Source organism: Marmota marmota, unplaced genomic scaffold (assembly GCF_001458135.2).
Source record: "Marmota marmota marmota unplaced genomic scaffold, marMar, whole genome shotgun sequence".
Classification (NCBI taxonomy): domain Eukaryota; kingdom Metazoa; phylum Chordata; class Mammalia; order Rodentia; family Sciuridae; genus Marmota; species Marmota marmota.
The window spans coordinates 35,505,025-35,521,949 of NW_026000016.1; the positions used below are offsets into that span (position 1 = coordinate 35,505,025).

The 16,925-nt window shown below is 36.6% G+C and overlaps 1 protein-coding gene across 4 annotated transcripts in view; it reads right to left on the reverse strand.

The window, feature by feature from the left end:
• Positions 1–6,045: 6,045 nt before the first annotated feature.
• The window catches only part of Traf5 (TNF receptor associated factor 5), a 45,329-nt gene continuing 34,449 nt past the window's right edge, over positions 6,046–16,925 (reverse strand). For all 4 annotated transcript variants that reach the window (XM_015483678.2, XM_048809424.1, XM_048809425.1 and 1 more), the window contains 4 exons: positions 14,659–14,751; positions 10,987–11,127; positions 9,428–9,596; positions 6,046–8,327 (listed from right to left, as the gene is read on the reverse strand). In XM_015483678.2, the coding sequence (XP_015339164.1) occupies positions 7,750–8,327; positions 9,428–9,596; positions 10,987–11,127; positions 14,659–14,751 (981 nt within the window). In that variant the 3' untranslated portion in view covers positions 6,046–7,749. The remainder of the gene's footprint in view (positions 8,328–9,427; positions 9,597–10,986; positions 11,128–14,658; positions 14,752–16,925) is intronic.

A 16,925-nucleotide genomic window follows, 5' to 3' on the forward strand; every position in this document is an offset into this window, starting at 1 on the left:
GCGTGTCCTCTGGCCGGAAACGTCCGGCCACGACACAGAGAGAGGCGGGAGCAAATGGTTCTTCCGTGTGCGTGGGCCTTCTGCCCCGGCTACAGGATCTGTGGGCTTGTGGGGGCGGAGACCTCTGGGAAGGGCGAAGGCTGTGGGTTGTAGCTTCTCGGTCCGGGCGTGGCCGGTTCGCTGTATCCTTTCCACACAAGTTGTGAAGAACCTCAAACTTTAGCACCACAATCAGTAATAAAGTGTCGCCAAATGGCAAAGATTTCCTGGGATTTGAGATTCTTTACTTTTGTAGATTTGCCCAGACTTGATAACCAGTTCCGTCTTGAGACTTCCCATCTGTTAGTTCAAGTATTCCCTTGTTCTTAAGGAGAAGTGTTGGGGTTTTGCACATTTATCTTTTTCCCTGGCTATTTTTGTTGTTACTGTTCCCTAGGATAGCGTGGGGTATGGTTGATCATCTGGTCGTTTTGCTGAACCTAACATTCTTAAGATTTGACAATTCTCTTTGATTTTCTGGGTAAGACTTTATCTGAAAATAATAATATTGGGTCTTCCCAAGAGTCCAGGACAATGCTGAATAACAGTCTCAAGGATAAACTTCTTTCTTTCCAGAAGTTATTTTGATTGAATTTTGTTTTATTCATGTTATTATCTACAGATTTCTGGTAGATACCTTTATTTTTTAAAAAATTAAAAATAAAGTCAATTTGTTATTTTCTTCTTGGCCAACTCATCATTTTCTTTTAAATCAAATGACTAAATTTTACCAAATATTTCGATATCAGTTTTGGAAATGACCGTATAGCTTTTCTCCATTATTCGACAATAATAGATTTTTCTAATGGCGAACAATCCTTAACTCCTGGTATGTATCCTTGCAGTGGATTGCTGGGTGCAATAGGCTGAGTGTGTGTATGTGTGTGTATTTTCATAATTTCGATTAGCTTATGGTTTTTCTTTCTGGGCTTGTCTAGTTTTGATTTTAGGCTGTGCTAGGTCTCAAAATGAGTCGGATTAACTTCCTTTTATGTGACCTCAAATAGACTTAGCATGTGAATGATCTATTCTTTAGGTTTTGAATTCATTTTTAAAGCTAGCTGGATGTGGATGCTCTTTAGAGTTTTGTTTCATAATTTCCATGGTTACTAATATATAGATAGCATTTTATTTTGCTTCCTGAGAGTTTTAATCAATTTTCAAATTTATAGGAATAAAATTATCAATGGTATTCAACTTTTTAAAAACCCCATTCTCATGCATTCTTATTTTATTGGCATTTTTATTGATCAGATTTATTGAACCAGCTTTTAGTTTTATTGACAAAACTGTTTTGAAATTTACCTCTCTTTCTAATGTATGCTTCATTAGTTCCTTCATTCTTATTTCTTGGAGCTTATTTTTTTATTTAAAAAAATAGAATCTTGAAAGCATAGCTTTTCTTTTAAATGTTTTGTATGAATTATAAATATGTATAGTTACAGAAAATACAATGAACAGCTCTGTACCAAACACTTCACTTTATCATGTTTTAACGTTTTCACATATTTGCTTTATACTTTAATATTCCATATTCAGTTATAGCTCCCTGTGAATCCTTCTGCAGTCTCATTCTCCCTCTCTTCCCAAAGTTAACAACTCCCTTGCATTTGGAATCTGTCACTTCCCATCAGAGTTTATAAAATATCTATATCTATCTATCTATCTATATATATATATATATATATATCTGTATAATAACAGTATTGTTTTGTTTTTAAACTTACATATCATTCCATAATTTGCTTTTGTCACCTATAATTATGGTGTGTGAAATTTAACCAACTACATTTTGGTTCATGTAGTTCTAGTTTTTTTTTCACTTGAACTGCTGTGTAGTATTTCACTGTGACTACACTGCAGCTTATTCTCTTGATAGTCATTTGATGATTCCTGATTTTTGTCATTACAACATGAGTAAATGGACATTTTTGCATCCAACTTCTTGGGCATATGATAAGAATTTCTTCAGAATATATGTATAGAAATAGAATTGCAGGGTGGAAGGGTTTGCACAATTCAGTTTTGATAATGCCACATTGTTCTCCAGTGGTTGTACCAGCTTACTTTTCTGCCTCTAATGTAGGAGATGCTTTTGTTCCACATGCATGCCAATGCAAGTTATGATTTTCCCCCTTGTTTTGCTGTTACAAACAATGCTGTCAGTAAACTTTCTTATACATGTATACTATGCAAGAATTTCTCTGAATATATAACTACTAATGGAGTTATTAGCTCTGTTTTGTGTAGATGATTTTAAAATCAGATACTTGTCCCCCTCCCTTCATTTGAGATTTTTGCTCTTTTTATAGTGAAGTTTAATTCATTCGTACATATGCTGTTTTTTTCTATGAATAATGCTTCTTGTTCTTTTTTTCCTCCTCTGGTTTGATAGTTTCTTTTTCTAGCATCTCTCACTCCACTCTGCCCCACCCTTGAATGGTTTGAGGGTTTTAATTTGATTTTTATTCTAGTTTTTTTGTCACTCCTTACTCATTTAAATTTATATTTTTACACCACACAGTCTCATACACAGTGGTTAAAAGTGAAGTCCTTGAAGCTAAACTGCCTGGATGCCGGTCCTGGTTCTACTGCTCATTAGCTGTGTAACCTAGGGCTTATCAGATAACCTCTCTGTGGTTTATTTCCTCATGTATAAAAACAGTAATAATACCTGCTTAGCAGAATTGTGATATTCAGTGATTATATACCTTCATTTTAATGCAGTTTGAGAATCTGCTATGTACTCAAATTAGACATGGTTTTAGGTTCAAGAACTTTATGATCTAATAAGTGTAATTTCATTATGATGTAACTTTAATACTGTGTCCTCTCGTCTTGTCCCCCCAATCTGTGCTCCATATAGAGTACATTTTTAGCATTAATCAGATCATGCATTCTCATGCCAAAACATGTTAACTTTCATTATACTTCACATAAACCATAAACTTCTCACCGTGACCTCAGCACCACAGGCAGATTCTGAATCCTGCCTCCCTAATCTCATCAAGTGCCACTCCCCTCCCTCTGTGTGACTCCCATTAGACTGGCCTCTTCTCAGATCCCTGAGCCAACTCTTCCTGCCCAGAATTGATCCATTCCATCTGCTTTTCCCATGCCTGGCTCTCTTTCAGATTTGCTTGATTTAGTCAGGTTCTTAGTTACAAACAACAGAATCCCTTCTGGTTGAGAAAGAAAGAGACTTTTACAAACATTATTATGTAGCTCACAGAATCTACAGAGGGCCCAGGGGCCATACCCAAACCACTAGAGGATGCAGTGGAAATCTATTGTTGCAGCCACCATATATGACTGCAACTTCCACAGACACTGTTGGTCGCCACTGGGTAGTGGGAATTTGGCATGTTTCCTTCCTCTTGCTCACTTTCAAGTTGAAGTTTTGCATGGCTATGACTCTTGGTGGAACCCAGGTCACATGTCTGTTACAAAAGGGATCAAGAAGGCAAGTTTTCTTACAGGAAATTCCTCAGACATGAGTGTTTGCAAGTGTTGGGCTTTCAGAAAACATGTTACATGAACACTAAATATCATGTTACTGCAGCATTAAAAAAAAAGGCCTTCCCTGACAAACTGAATTCTATCCTGCCTTATTCTTTCACTGTACTCTCATTTTCTTTAAAGCACTTATCACAACTTATATTGTTAAATACTTACTTGTCAAATGCTTTATAAACTCTGGAGCCACAGAGTCTAGTCTTCATCTGAAGTTTCAAATATGTATATTTTAAACAGCCAAAAATAATTTGTAAATGTATTTTAATCTTTAACATGGGCCTCTTGGAAGAAAAAGCATCAGAGGCTCGGAGTCGCAATTCCCAGCAGCTCCCATAGTTTTATATTTCCTTTTCTTTCTTCTTTAATTCTCCCCAATCCTTAGGTGGATCCTCTTTAGCTCTTCTACATAAATCTTGCCCCTGGATTCCTTCAAATGTCTTTCTGCCTATTCTTGTTATTTTGCATCACAAACATCCAGAACTGGTCTGAGAGAGATTTTCTTAGGGCAAATGGGAAAGGAGTTGAGAGGCAAAAATCTATCAAACATGAGGCTACTGTTACGCACATTAGGCCACATTATAAATTTTCTTAAAATATTTTTTAGTTGTTGATGGATATTTATTATTTATTTATTTATTTATTTATTTATTTATTTATTTATTTGCAGTGCTGAGAATCAAACCCAGTCTCTCACACATGCTAGGCCAGTGCTCTACCCACTGAGCTCTGACCCCAGCCCCACATTATAAATTTGAGAAGGACAGGGATAATGTAACTAACACAGAATATGGCAAATATGTAATTAACATTTGTTTTCTGGAAAAAAGAGAAGTACCGGGGTTAGGGATTTAGCTCAATGTCAGAGCACTTACCCAGCACACAAGGACCTGAGTTTGTTCTCAGTGCTGGGGTTTTAAAAAAAAAAAAAAGGAAAGAAAAGTTCATCAATTGGGGTGTGTGTGTGTGTGTGTGTGTGTGTGTGTGTATGTATGTATGTATGTGTATATATATATATATATATATATATATATATATGGAAGTATGGAACACAGAGCAAAAAATCTAGAGCTAGGGAAGGGTGAAGGGATAGGAGTGGGGGTGTGCAGAATAAGGGACAGTGTGGGAAAACATTGCAAAGGAGGTGAATCCCAAACAGAATCTTAAAGGGCAAGAATTCATCAGGCAAAGAAGGAGGTGAGGTTAGAGAAATGTATGCCAGGTAGTCCTGTAGCATAAGCTCAGTTAAATGTCACATAGATTGATGTGGTATTGTTAAATGCAAAGTAGGAGAAATGTCAGGAAGTAAGGCTGGGGGAGAAGAGATGGGCAGGAAGAGCCTTGTGTGTACCATAGGGCTTTTTCCTATGTGTGGTGGCACCACAGTGAAGGTGGGGTGGAGAGTGGATCTCCATTTTAGAGAAATCAATCACCAGGTGACATCAAGAAGGTTGGATTCGAAAGAGGCAAAATTCCCCCAAATATGGAAAACAGTTTAAAAAATAATGCAGGCCTAAAATAGTGTGGCAATATGCAGTAAAGGTAAATAGTAGGAATCATTTAAAGGAAATATTTGAAGACCATTTGGGGTGACTGGATGGGGAAGGTGAGGGAAGAATCTAGAGTGTATAAACCCTAGCTTGAATGATGTCATTACCTGATGCAGAAGACACAGGAGAAGTAACAGGTTATCTGTGGTAGGGGGAGAGGGAAAATTTCTAGTTCAGTTATGGAGAAGTAGACTCTAAAGTACCTGACTCCTTGTTCAGCCCTGCTTGGATATATAAATCTAAAGTAAAGACAAAGGCCAGAGGCAGATACAGACCAAGGAGGGAAGAGTGTGGGTGATAAGTTCACAAGCCAACTTTAGGGGGCTGGGAGCAACTGCCTTCCAGGGTCTACATCTTTCCCTTCACACCTCCCTCCATACTTCTCTTACCTCTGGCAATTCCTTCTCCAGATGCTCTGCAGGCTTCTCTTCTTCCTCCCATAAAATGTGTTTTTCCCAAGGTCCCCTCCTGTGCATCCATCAAATCTTTATCTCCAGCTCAGAATTCTTATATGATTGAGACACATGTCTCCAACCACTTTCTAAGAGAGACAGGGTAGTCAGTGGTGTGGATTGATGTCCAGGGACCCCGTGAAAGGTTTGTATTTTGCTGTCTTATTTACTTATATTTAGGACTGGCACTTATATTGAATCCAGCTGCGACAATCTCATATTTCTCTAAAAATGTCAAATTTGGTCAGAATTCAGACTAGTCAATATGTATTAATATGTTCCCTCATCTCCCATCCTACTGTGATCCTTATAAACCTTTTTCAAGGATGTTAACTCCAGTATTATGTCTAGAGTATTTTTTTTTCTTCATCAAAAACTGACAGTAGACAAAAATGAAAATTTAAGTCTTGTTTATACAGAATAAAAACAGTTCAGACCATAAGAGAGGAAAAATAGATTACAAGAATTCACTTTTAAAAAAATCACAGCTCTTCTGAAAAAGGTATATTTTTTATTCCTTAATCTTTGATCACTTAATCACTATTTCAGTGATTAAGGGACTCTGAACTGCTAAGCAAACCATACCATGACATATTTTATATGCATAGAAGACATTTTATGTGCATAAGATAGGTAATACTTTGACAAATTCACTTTTAAATGTTTTTGACATCAGCTGCTTAAAACTAATTACAACAAAATGACCTGTTACTCAACGGAGACACAGAGAGTGGCCTTGGACATGATTAAAAACAGAACAAACACGCAGAAACCTCTGGGTCTGGCATTGTGGGCTACAGAATGCATCCTGAGTTTGTCTGAGGTGATGTGTAGACCTTTAGCTATATTAGAGTTCGTTCACTACAGTTCTTTCCATTGTGCACCTTTTTCATTGAATTTAATCCTTTGGAGTGATTCCTGCAATAGGAGTCTTTAGTATATTGGAAGTACCATAGAAGAGAGTAAGATTTCCGTAATTCCCATAAGCCTAATCATGTTTCTTCTTTAGAAAGTGTAAGATGCATGGCCATCACCCAAGTGAGCTGTTCTTCAGTGACCACTGGGTCATGTAACTTGTCCTTACATGCTCAGGAGAGCCAGCCCACATATGAGCAATGGTAATGGCGTAATAATTTATTTCTAATCAGGAAAACAGTATTTCAGTTTTTGTTAAAGTCATGCTTATCAAAAGTAATAAGGACTCATCTTGATTTATATATACACCCTTAGGTCTATACAGATAAAAGTATAAGATCATTTCTATTCTTTGCAAAGTACTCAGGACTCTAAAAGAAACTTCACAAGCTGACTAAATGCCCATTTTCATACCAATTTATAAATTCAAAAGGTCTCCAAAAAGAAAAAGGAGATACTATTTTCAGCAATCAGTTTTGGATTGGGAGTACTTCTGCCACTGGAAATTTTAATGGTTTTCTCCTTAGGTTTTAAATTCCTTTTACACATTTGTGACATTAGGGACCCTAATAAAATCTTCACTTTAGCTGGCTAGCTCTCTATACATTCATGTGTGTGTGCACACACACATACACACACAATATGTAATGCTTTCTGGTTTACTTCAAGAAGAAGAATGAAAATGTTTATGCCATTTACCAGTTCTTATGCAGACTTTTGGTGAATTTCATGAAAACATTTAAGAGTGCAGTAATTTCCCAAAATTTAGTATTTAAATGAAAAAATTGGGTCCAAACTGGGCCTATTATATTGACTTCTAATTATGTCATGCACTACTTAACTGGAACAGCCTACCTTTGAAAAGAGGGCTTTTCCAGTCTTAAGGTCAGAGATAGAATCAACAGTCCAAACAATAAATACAAAAATATTTTTCAGTTGGGAATTCTGATACTTCTGTGTCCTCAACAACATTGAATACTGTAGAATGTCTGATACACCTCACTAAGCACCAGCAAAAGAGATAAGCCCCAGACCTGGTTTTCAAGAAACTTACCATCTTTCGTGAGATATAAAAATATAAATAGGACATTCTAAGATTTTTAAATTACAAACTTCACCAGAGTAGAATGTAAAAAGACAGCATTTAGACGTTTTCAACCGACTTTAAACATTAAAGGCAAAAAGCCAAATACATTGAGTGAAGTCCAGCTCAATATGATAATCAAGTGAACCATGCTTTAGAACCCAAGAAGTTTTCCTATCACCCCAGGAACAGTGAACTAGAGATCCTCCAGATCAGTTAAATCCACAGCCACTTTCAAGAACAGGGTGTCATCTTTAATGTAGGTGTTCTTTGCATTCTCCAAAGTGGAATGAGCCACAAAGCGGGGACAGCCAGATGCAATGTTCATCTCCCCATCAGGTCTTTTAAAGCTGCTGCTATTGGGGTCAGCTTTGAAGGTCTCCATTATGTGGTTCTTTTTGCCACTTTGGTCCAGAAGCATCAGAGTTACCCTCTGCTTAAATGGCCACTGCAAGAGTGAGTCAAACTCTCCTCGCATCACCACAAAGTACAGGGACAGGTGGGTTCCCTTGCCAGACCCATCCCCATTCAGGTATGCTCTGGCACAGAGCCGATAGCCGCAGCGGCTGGTGTAGAAGGGTTGACTGAAGATGGACACTATGTGCCCATCCACTGCCTCCTTCTTCTTCATCTTGTAGTCCGTCACCTTCCAAATGAGCTTTCCATTATAGCAGGCACCCTCCAGCAGTTTAAATCGCTCTTCATTTTTATTCAACTGTGCTTTATGAATATTAATGTGTGCATCATGTTTGTTAGTCTCCCCTTCTAAAACAACTGCAAAGGAAACAAACAAAAGGTTTCATCGCCTGAGAAGTTTCTTTAAAATTTGCCCAAAGTGGAATTGTATTACCTGAAGAGAAACAATAAAATTCTGACTCCTAACGATGGACTGAATTCAATGCCCATAAATGAACCACTTATTAATATTATTAATAATATTAGCTCAGTGAACATTAAGTCTTTGCAAACAAAACAAAACACACACGTAAAACACACATACACAAAGAAATGTGCGTGTGTGCGTGTGTGTGTGTGTGTGTGTGTGTGTTTAAACTGGGGACTGAGCCCATGAGTGCTTGGCTTAATCACTGAGCCATATCCAGTCCTTTTTAATTTTTTTTTATTTTTTATTTTTTTTCAAAGAGAGAGAGGCGGAGAGAGAGAGAGAACTTTAACATTTATTTTTCAGTTATTGGCGGTCTCAACATCTTTGTTTGTACATGGTGCTGAGGATTGAACCCGGGCCGCACGCCTGCCAGGTGAGCACGCTACCGCTTGAGCTACATCCCCAGCCCCAATTTTTTTTTATTTTAAGACAGTGTCTTGCAAAGTTGCTTAGGGCCTGGCTAAGGGCCTGCTTAGGACCTTTTGCTGAGGTTGGCTTTCAACTCATGATCCTCCTGAGTCACTGGGATTTCAGGCATGAACGCCTTGCTAGGAATGTGTACTCTTTAGAGGCTTGCCAAAGTGTAGATCAAACACTGCATTTGCATAGCATGAATTGACATGGTGAGTCCCACACTCTTCTAATCAGAACTCTTTTAAATAGCTAAACTCTTCTGGTTTTTTGACATCTAAAAATCATCTTATCACACTCTCCTTTAACTTTCTAATTTTCCACTCTCCTTAAAAATCACCACTCCCTGTTCTTGGAATTTCCTGGCCCATTTCTACCCCTTGCTGTTTCCACTCCCCATTCAAGCCTCCCTCATTTTTGCTTGAGCAGCCAGAATCTCACACTCCTTTTTTACAAATAATAAATTCAGCCATTGTTTATCCTGGAGAGATGTGATTATTCTACAAGATGTTTGCTTGTGTCATGCATACATGCCAATAAATGAATCACCAAAAGAGAAGTAAAATATTAGACATACCTAATCTTTGATCATTGGTTTCTAATAGGGTAATTTTCTGTTTCATCGTATCAATCGCTTCCATCAAAGGCCTTAGGTCAAATTTATTTTGTTGCTGGTTAACCATTTGTAATAACTGACGCACTTGAGCTTCTAGCCAAGCAGACTTGTCCATGTGACTGGCAAGAACCTTTCAGCAGAAAATGGATCATAACGTTAAAATAACTTTTAAGTCAATATTTTAGTGATGTGTTGAGATTAAAAATTTTCAACTCAAAACATTTCTCACTTAATCAATTAATGAAATGAAAAATACACAAATTCAGAAAAATCAATGAGGACTTCAGAGAGACAAGCTCCTAATTACCTTCCTCCTCTTCTCTTATCCCAACTCCTGTTCCAAATCTTTGAACCTTTCTTCTTATTTTTTACTCCTCCTCCAGTTTTTCTGTGCTTGTTTCTCTAACCCATCTTTATATGTCTTTCTCTGGTTGTCTCTCCCCTTGCCTTATCACTTCCTTCTCTTAGATGCTGCTTTCTAGATTCACTCCTGCTCTGCTATAAGGCAGAGTGTGCCTGCAAACAGACCCACCTATTCCGGCCTGAGCACTGCAAGTGGAACTGAAAGCCTGAAGAGAACTAAATGTTTGATTGTTCTCTTAGGTGAAAGAGATTAAATAAAACTACCTTGTCCTAAGTGCCTTCATTCTAACTGGTTGGTCTTTGTATTAAACCAATACCAGAATTGAGAAAGTAACATATAATGGATTACTTTTTTAACATATAACTTTTTTTATACACACATAAACATGCATATATGTATATGTAAATATACACACATATTATACACACACAAATTAAATACGATGAGTAAGTATGAAAATTATATGGCCTAGATTTCTAGGTTTTCTGGGATAAACTAGATTTCAAATATACTAGTCATTCTATATGTCTTGAAATCTTTCAGTCTGAATTTTTAATCATGATGAAGACATTATTCATTAGGAATCCATGTGTGATTATTTAACATTCATGATTTACAAAGTAATTTTTTCTATATTTTAATGATGCTTAAAGCATTTTCTCTCCAAGGGAATATAGTTTCACTTTGTTCCCTACAAAATGCAGAACTACAGATGCTCTCGAAGAATCTGAAATAAAATAACACTCACCCAACATTAATTAAAACCCTAATTCCCTAAGTTATATGAAAGTATTATATAAATATTAAATTTATTGACATTGCTACATGTGGTGGGCTTATGAAAGAGATGATCTTTATTAGGAAATAAATACTGAAGCACATAGAGGTAAAAGTTTGTAATATTTGTTGTGCATTCTCAAATGGTTCAGAAAGAACAAACTCACACACGTGTGTGCACACACACACTTGCTGGAGGGGGAAAGGTGCAAATTAAGCAAATGGGACAAAACATTGACAATGGATGAATCTGGGCAGAGGACATGTTATTTGCACCATCTTATTCTTATCGTTTATCTATATATTTAAAATTATTTCCACTTTAGAAACTTAAAGAAAAAGCCAGATATTTGCATTGAGTAAAAAGGCCATTTCTCACCTGGATATTTGAGAGAAAGCTTCCATTTTTGCCAAATAACTGTGAAAACTGCTTGAATTCCTTTTCAAATGTCTTTACAGTTTCTGCTAGCTTCTGGATTTTACTTTCTTTTTGTTCTAGGCTCTTATATAAGTCAGAAATCTAGTAACAGGGATGTGAATGAGAAAAAATGAGGTCATTAAAATGTATACATTCCGGTTAAAACAGTCCTTGCAGTTAAGAATGTGTTACTAGGAAAAATATACATAAATTCTAGGAAAACATTTGCAGGTGGTTTCTAAAAATCCGACCCACAGAATTTCTCATCAGCTTCTTCTATACTTAACCTATTATGATGGTTCAGCTAATAAAATGACATCACTTAGCTGAATTTACAGAACTTGTTCACTTCACCCATTTAAGTACACACTTATTAAACAACCAGAGTACTGATCACCATACCACATTATATATTATGTATATAATATATAACATAAATGTAATAATAACATATGTAATATATGTAATATACATTATATATTATATAAATAAGTTATATATTATGTACGTAATGTTTAATGTATATGTAATTTATATTATATATTATATGTACATGGTTTTAAAGTAATTTTTGCTATATCAGTAATGTTTAAAGCATTTTCTTCCCAATTTCTATCATACCCTTATATTTATTAGCTCTTTTAATCTTCAAAGAACCCTATAAGTTAAGGTGCAAATATTTGTTCCACTTTAAGAAGATAAAACAGAAGAGGGTTTAAGTAACCCGCCCAGCATATGAACTAGGAAGTAGTAGGCAAAACAAATGAGTAGTCTGTTTACTTAGAATTTGTAATCTATTTGGGGGAAACAACCAGAAACTTAAGAGCAATCCTTGACAATCCTTCTCTTATCCTCACATCCATTCAATCTGGAATGTTTGCCAACTTTTAACTCCTAAAACACAAGACTACAAACAAAAAAGCTCTTAAAAACATTTCTCATTTCCTCTCATTTCAATGTTCATTATTTCTCACCTGAGCTGTGACAAACAGCTTCCTAACTGGGCCTACATTACACCTTCTACCCCGATATATACCAGGAAGTTCTGTGGGAACTGGATTGATGAAGATTTCACAGTCCACTGTAACTCCAGCGACTGAATGGGTGTAGGTGCTTGATAAATATTTGTTTAATAAATGAATGCATGAATGCTCTCCTTGTCTTTAGTCAATTCATGCTCCATACTGTGACCAGAATAATATTAAGAGACAAATCTGATCTCATGCCTTCCCCACTTAAATGTGTGTTCTTCTTTTACAGGTTACACTGGGCCCCCTACTTGATCTGCCCCTGGCTATGCTTTTGGGCTCATGCCCATTCAGAACCCAAGTTCAACCTGACCATCAAGATTACACAACTCCTAGTTCCCATCAGGCCCTGCTCACTCAAACACTTCCATCTTCATCTAAAACTACTGCTTTTTAAGCTGCCATTCAAGGGTACATCTTCTCAGAAATATTTCCTGACCAGTACTATCTACTCAGATCACCCTATCTACATTCCTGTGTATAACTTATCCTTACCACTCTTAAAACTTGCTTTTGTTGTTGTTTTGTTCCTTTTACTCCACTAAACTGTTTCTTGAGGCTAGATCTCATTTATTTATCACCAGGGCCTAGCACAGTCCTGGCATACAGAAGGCACTGCATGTGTGTCTGATGAATGCATGCTTAAACTATCATAACAAGCTCTTGACCTTGGGCCTCAGAATCTTCTTTGTAGACCACAGGGGCAGATTTCTACTTAGAACCAAAGCAAAGTCAGCATCCCTTCTCCCTGCCATCACTTCTAACCTGCTCTTGTTCTTGTGGAGTCCATCTCAGTAATAATTATTAATAATAATTCCTATGTTCCCCACCTTCCAAGCTTACAGCAATCCCTTTCAACCTCAGAATGTCTCTCCATGCTCCCTCGCCATCCCATTGACATGAGCCACCTCTAGCATCTTGCCTCCACTTAATGCTTATTATGTACCAGGCACTGTACTTAGAGCTTAAATAGAGTATGTCATTTTCCTCTCACCAGAATCTCATTTACAAATTAGGAGACAAGGGAAGAGAGGTAAAGTAGCTTGTCTGCACTCGTAGCAGTCTTCTGGCTCTAGGGCCCTCACTCTTAACCAACTGCCATTCTATTATCAGCTGTCTTACTTTTAAAAGCCAAATAATTAGATGGCCAAGTATTTTCCTATTTAAAAACCTCCGTTAACTCCCTGAAAAACATTAGTTCAAACTTTTTACCTTTAAATCCTTTTTGAAAAAAGGCAGAGTGTACATGAATAAAACAGGACTTGAACGCACAGTGAGTGCTCAACACTTCTTAGTTTATGTGGAAGGCCATCACCATCTGGATCCAACACATCTGTCTCCAGCTGTTCCCTGTCTCACACTCAGGAGCCCTTTTACCAAAATCCCACTTCCTTAAACCAGCGGCATCTCCTATGCCTCCTTGCCTTGGCACAAGTTCTCTCCTTCTGTGTGTCCTCCTTCCTCAATCTTAACTAACAAATCTTTTCTTCCTTCAAGATGCAACTGGATATCTGATATTGAAAAACCCTTCCCAACTTTTGTAATTTTCTCCTGCCACCTCTGAACCCCAGATGGAGTCATCACATGTCCCATGAGGCATAATGTCTCTGAGTCCTTCATGGTGGAGGCTATGTCTTCCTTACTTAGTGTTCCTACAAGTGAACACTGTACATGATTTATGGTAGATATTTGTTGAACGAATGGATGGATGAATGAGGCAACTGATATAGCAACAGCTTACAGACAGATACTAGGCAACATGCCTCTTACCAAAGTTAACATTTAATCAGTCTTTCTACATTTTACCCCAGAGTTGACTTTGGAACTCACATATCCACTTTAACATGGAATCAGACATCAGAAAGTTATTTCAGTAGTAAAATCCAACTCCTTCTCTGACAGTGGATGGTCTTTTTCCCAATGTGGGCTTGAAAAGTCTGAGATGTTACAATGAAATAACTCATAATAATCACTTATTACAATCAGTATTTATTGAGGTCTACTATGAATGCCAGGCTAACAGTAAGTGTTCACACATATAATTTCAACTGATAATCACAACTCAGTTAAATTAGTATGTATATATGAAATAAATATGCATTTATCAGTTTGCAAAGATTCTCAAAGGAAGTTTAGACTTACTACAAAATTTATAGTTCCCATAGTGCCTAGAACAGATAGTCAACTGCTGCTTTATAATAATATTGATTTAGTTTTAAAACATCAAACACCTACTGCATGCCAGGTAAGAACTGAAAAGTGTGTGGACAGGCTATGGTGAGGCCGTACAGTACACCATGAAGCACACTGGATTTAAAGTCAGAGGAGATGGACTTGAGATTGAATTCTGCCACCTATCAGTTACAAACATATCAACATTTCTTTGAGCTTGGTTACTTCATCTCTTAAATAAGGGGGTTAAGATCTCAAAAGTACCTTCCAGTCCTAAGGTTCTATAATCCTATGAGCCTGTCTGGCCACTGGTAGAAAAACATCTATCTCCAATCAGCTTACACTGAACAGAGAAGAATGTAAAAATAGCAACATAAAACAGGCAAACCCCAGCAATTGGCTTCCCTTTATCCGTAAATTCTTGAAGACTTACCTGTTCTTCTAATTGAAAGTTCTTTTCTAAAACCAGAAGCATGTGTTCCCGCAAGGCTAAATGTTCATGCTCCTGCAGGTTCCCCCGCTTACCCTTCAATATGGAAAGAAAAAGAAGTCCAGTGACTGAGAGGCTCCAAAAATAAGAAAGGCAGTGGAATATTTTGCTAATGCAGTAGCTTAGCAACTTTGCTTGCTATAAGAGTTTAAATATGCAACCCTCCCTAGGTGTGTTGCTGGAAAACTGACTCCACCAAGTCTCGTTCCAGCCTTTAGGGTTCTATAGTACCCATGAGGCAATCTTAAACTTACTTACACAGAGAATCAGTGAGGCAACTATCAAAATTCTCAGTGCTGATTTTCTTCCTTGCCTTCAAAACCATAAAATACATTTGCAAGAAGAAATGGTTATTTCTCCCCCGATCATTAAAATATTAATTTGTTGGTGGTACACACCTATAATCCATTACTAGTAAAAACAAAGGTTAAGCGTTCCACATATTCTAGGCAAACATTTATAATTTAAAAAAACTTTAATAATATACATTTCTTCAAACCATTTTCTTCCTTTCTTTTTGCTGGGGATTGACCTCAGGGCTTCTCACATGCTAATCACACACTTTCCTGCTAAGCTACACCCACACCTCCGTTTTTAAAAATTAAAAAAAATCTGTGTTTATGTCAAACAATATAGCAAGATGTAGATTAAAAAGTAAAAGGCTCCTTCTCTCCATCTTCATACCCAATTCTCTAATCTATCTCACCAGAGTCAGTAAAAGCACATATACTTTTTAACATAAATGAGAGCCATTTCTTTATCCTATATATAGCAAAAATGAGATGCTATTTCTTTTTTTCTATTTATCTCATTCTGTTTATGAGATGCATAGTATTCTAAAATATTAATATATAATTATATAGTTGGTCCTTTAATGATAGACTCAAAGGTTGTTGTGTTGGGGGGGTTGCTATACAAACAATGCTACAATATGCACTGTTGTGTGTGCGTGTGTTTGTTTATGTGTGTGATCACTGTACACTTATGAAAGGATTTCTATAACAAATTCTTAGTAGCAGAATTACAGGGTTAATATATAGGTTCTTTTTTTTTTTTTTGGTGTGTGTGTTTGTGTATGATGCTTGGGATTATTGAACCCAGGGCCTTGGACATGTCAGGCAAGCACTCTACCAATTGAGCTATATGCTCAGCCCTGGGTTCATTTTTAATTTTCATAGATATAATCAAACTACCCTTGAAAACAACTACATACTATAATTTTTTTTAGTCTTTGTCAATTTGATGATGAAATTATATTTCCTGTTATATTTATGTAAGAGTGAAATTGAGCACCTCTTCTTACATCTATCAGTCAACTGGATTTTTTCTGAAACTGCCTATTTTTTCCTTTGCCTACTTTTCTATTAAGTTGAATAATTTATTCATATGTAATAATTCTTTGTATAATAAAGAAACAATTCCCATTTTTGGGGGGGGGTCTGGTCATGTTGGAGATTCTGCCCCCTCCCCAAATTTGTGGTTTGCCATTTGACTTTATTATTTATGGTATTTTAAAAATCCAACAGAAGTTTTAAATATTTGTGATTAAATTTATCAAAATGACGACTTCTGGGCCAGGGTTGGTGGTACACACCTATAATCTCAGCGATTCTAGAGGCTGAGGCAGGAGGATCTTGAGTTCAAAGCCAGCCTCAGCAATTTAGCAAGATGCTAAAAAACTATGTAAGACCCTGTCTCTAAATAAAATATTAAAAAAAAAAAAACTGAGGATGTGGCTCAGTGGTTAAGTGATCCCACCCCCCCAAAAAAGATGATTTCTGGTGTTGTACTTAGTCATCTAAGAAAGGGCTTCTTTATTTTAGGGAATGAAAAAAATCCAGCCTGGTACAATGACACACACCTGTAATCCCAGTCTCAGCCACTTAGTGAGACTCTGTCTCAAAATAAAAAGTAAAAAGGGCTTGGGATATGGCTCAGATATAGAGCACTCCTGGGTTCAATCCCCAGTACCTCCCCCTCCAAAAAAAAAAAAAAGAGGAAAAATTCACTCATCTTTTTTCTAGTATTTTTAGAATTTATTAAATAAACTTTATTTTGGAGTTAGATTTTCAGAAAACCTAGAATGATAATCCAAAGCAAGATATATTTAAATATCTACAACTTTGATCCATCTGAAATCTGTTAAAAGAGTTGAAGTAGAGATCAGACTCCATTTTCTTTTATTTTTAATTTATGATACATAATTTATT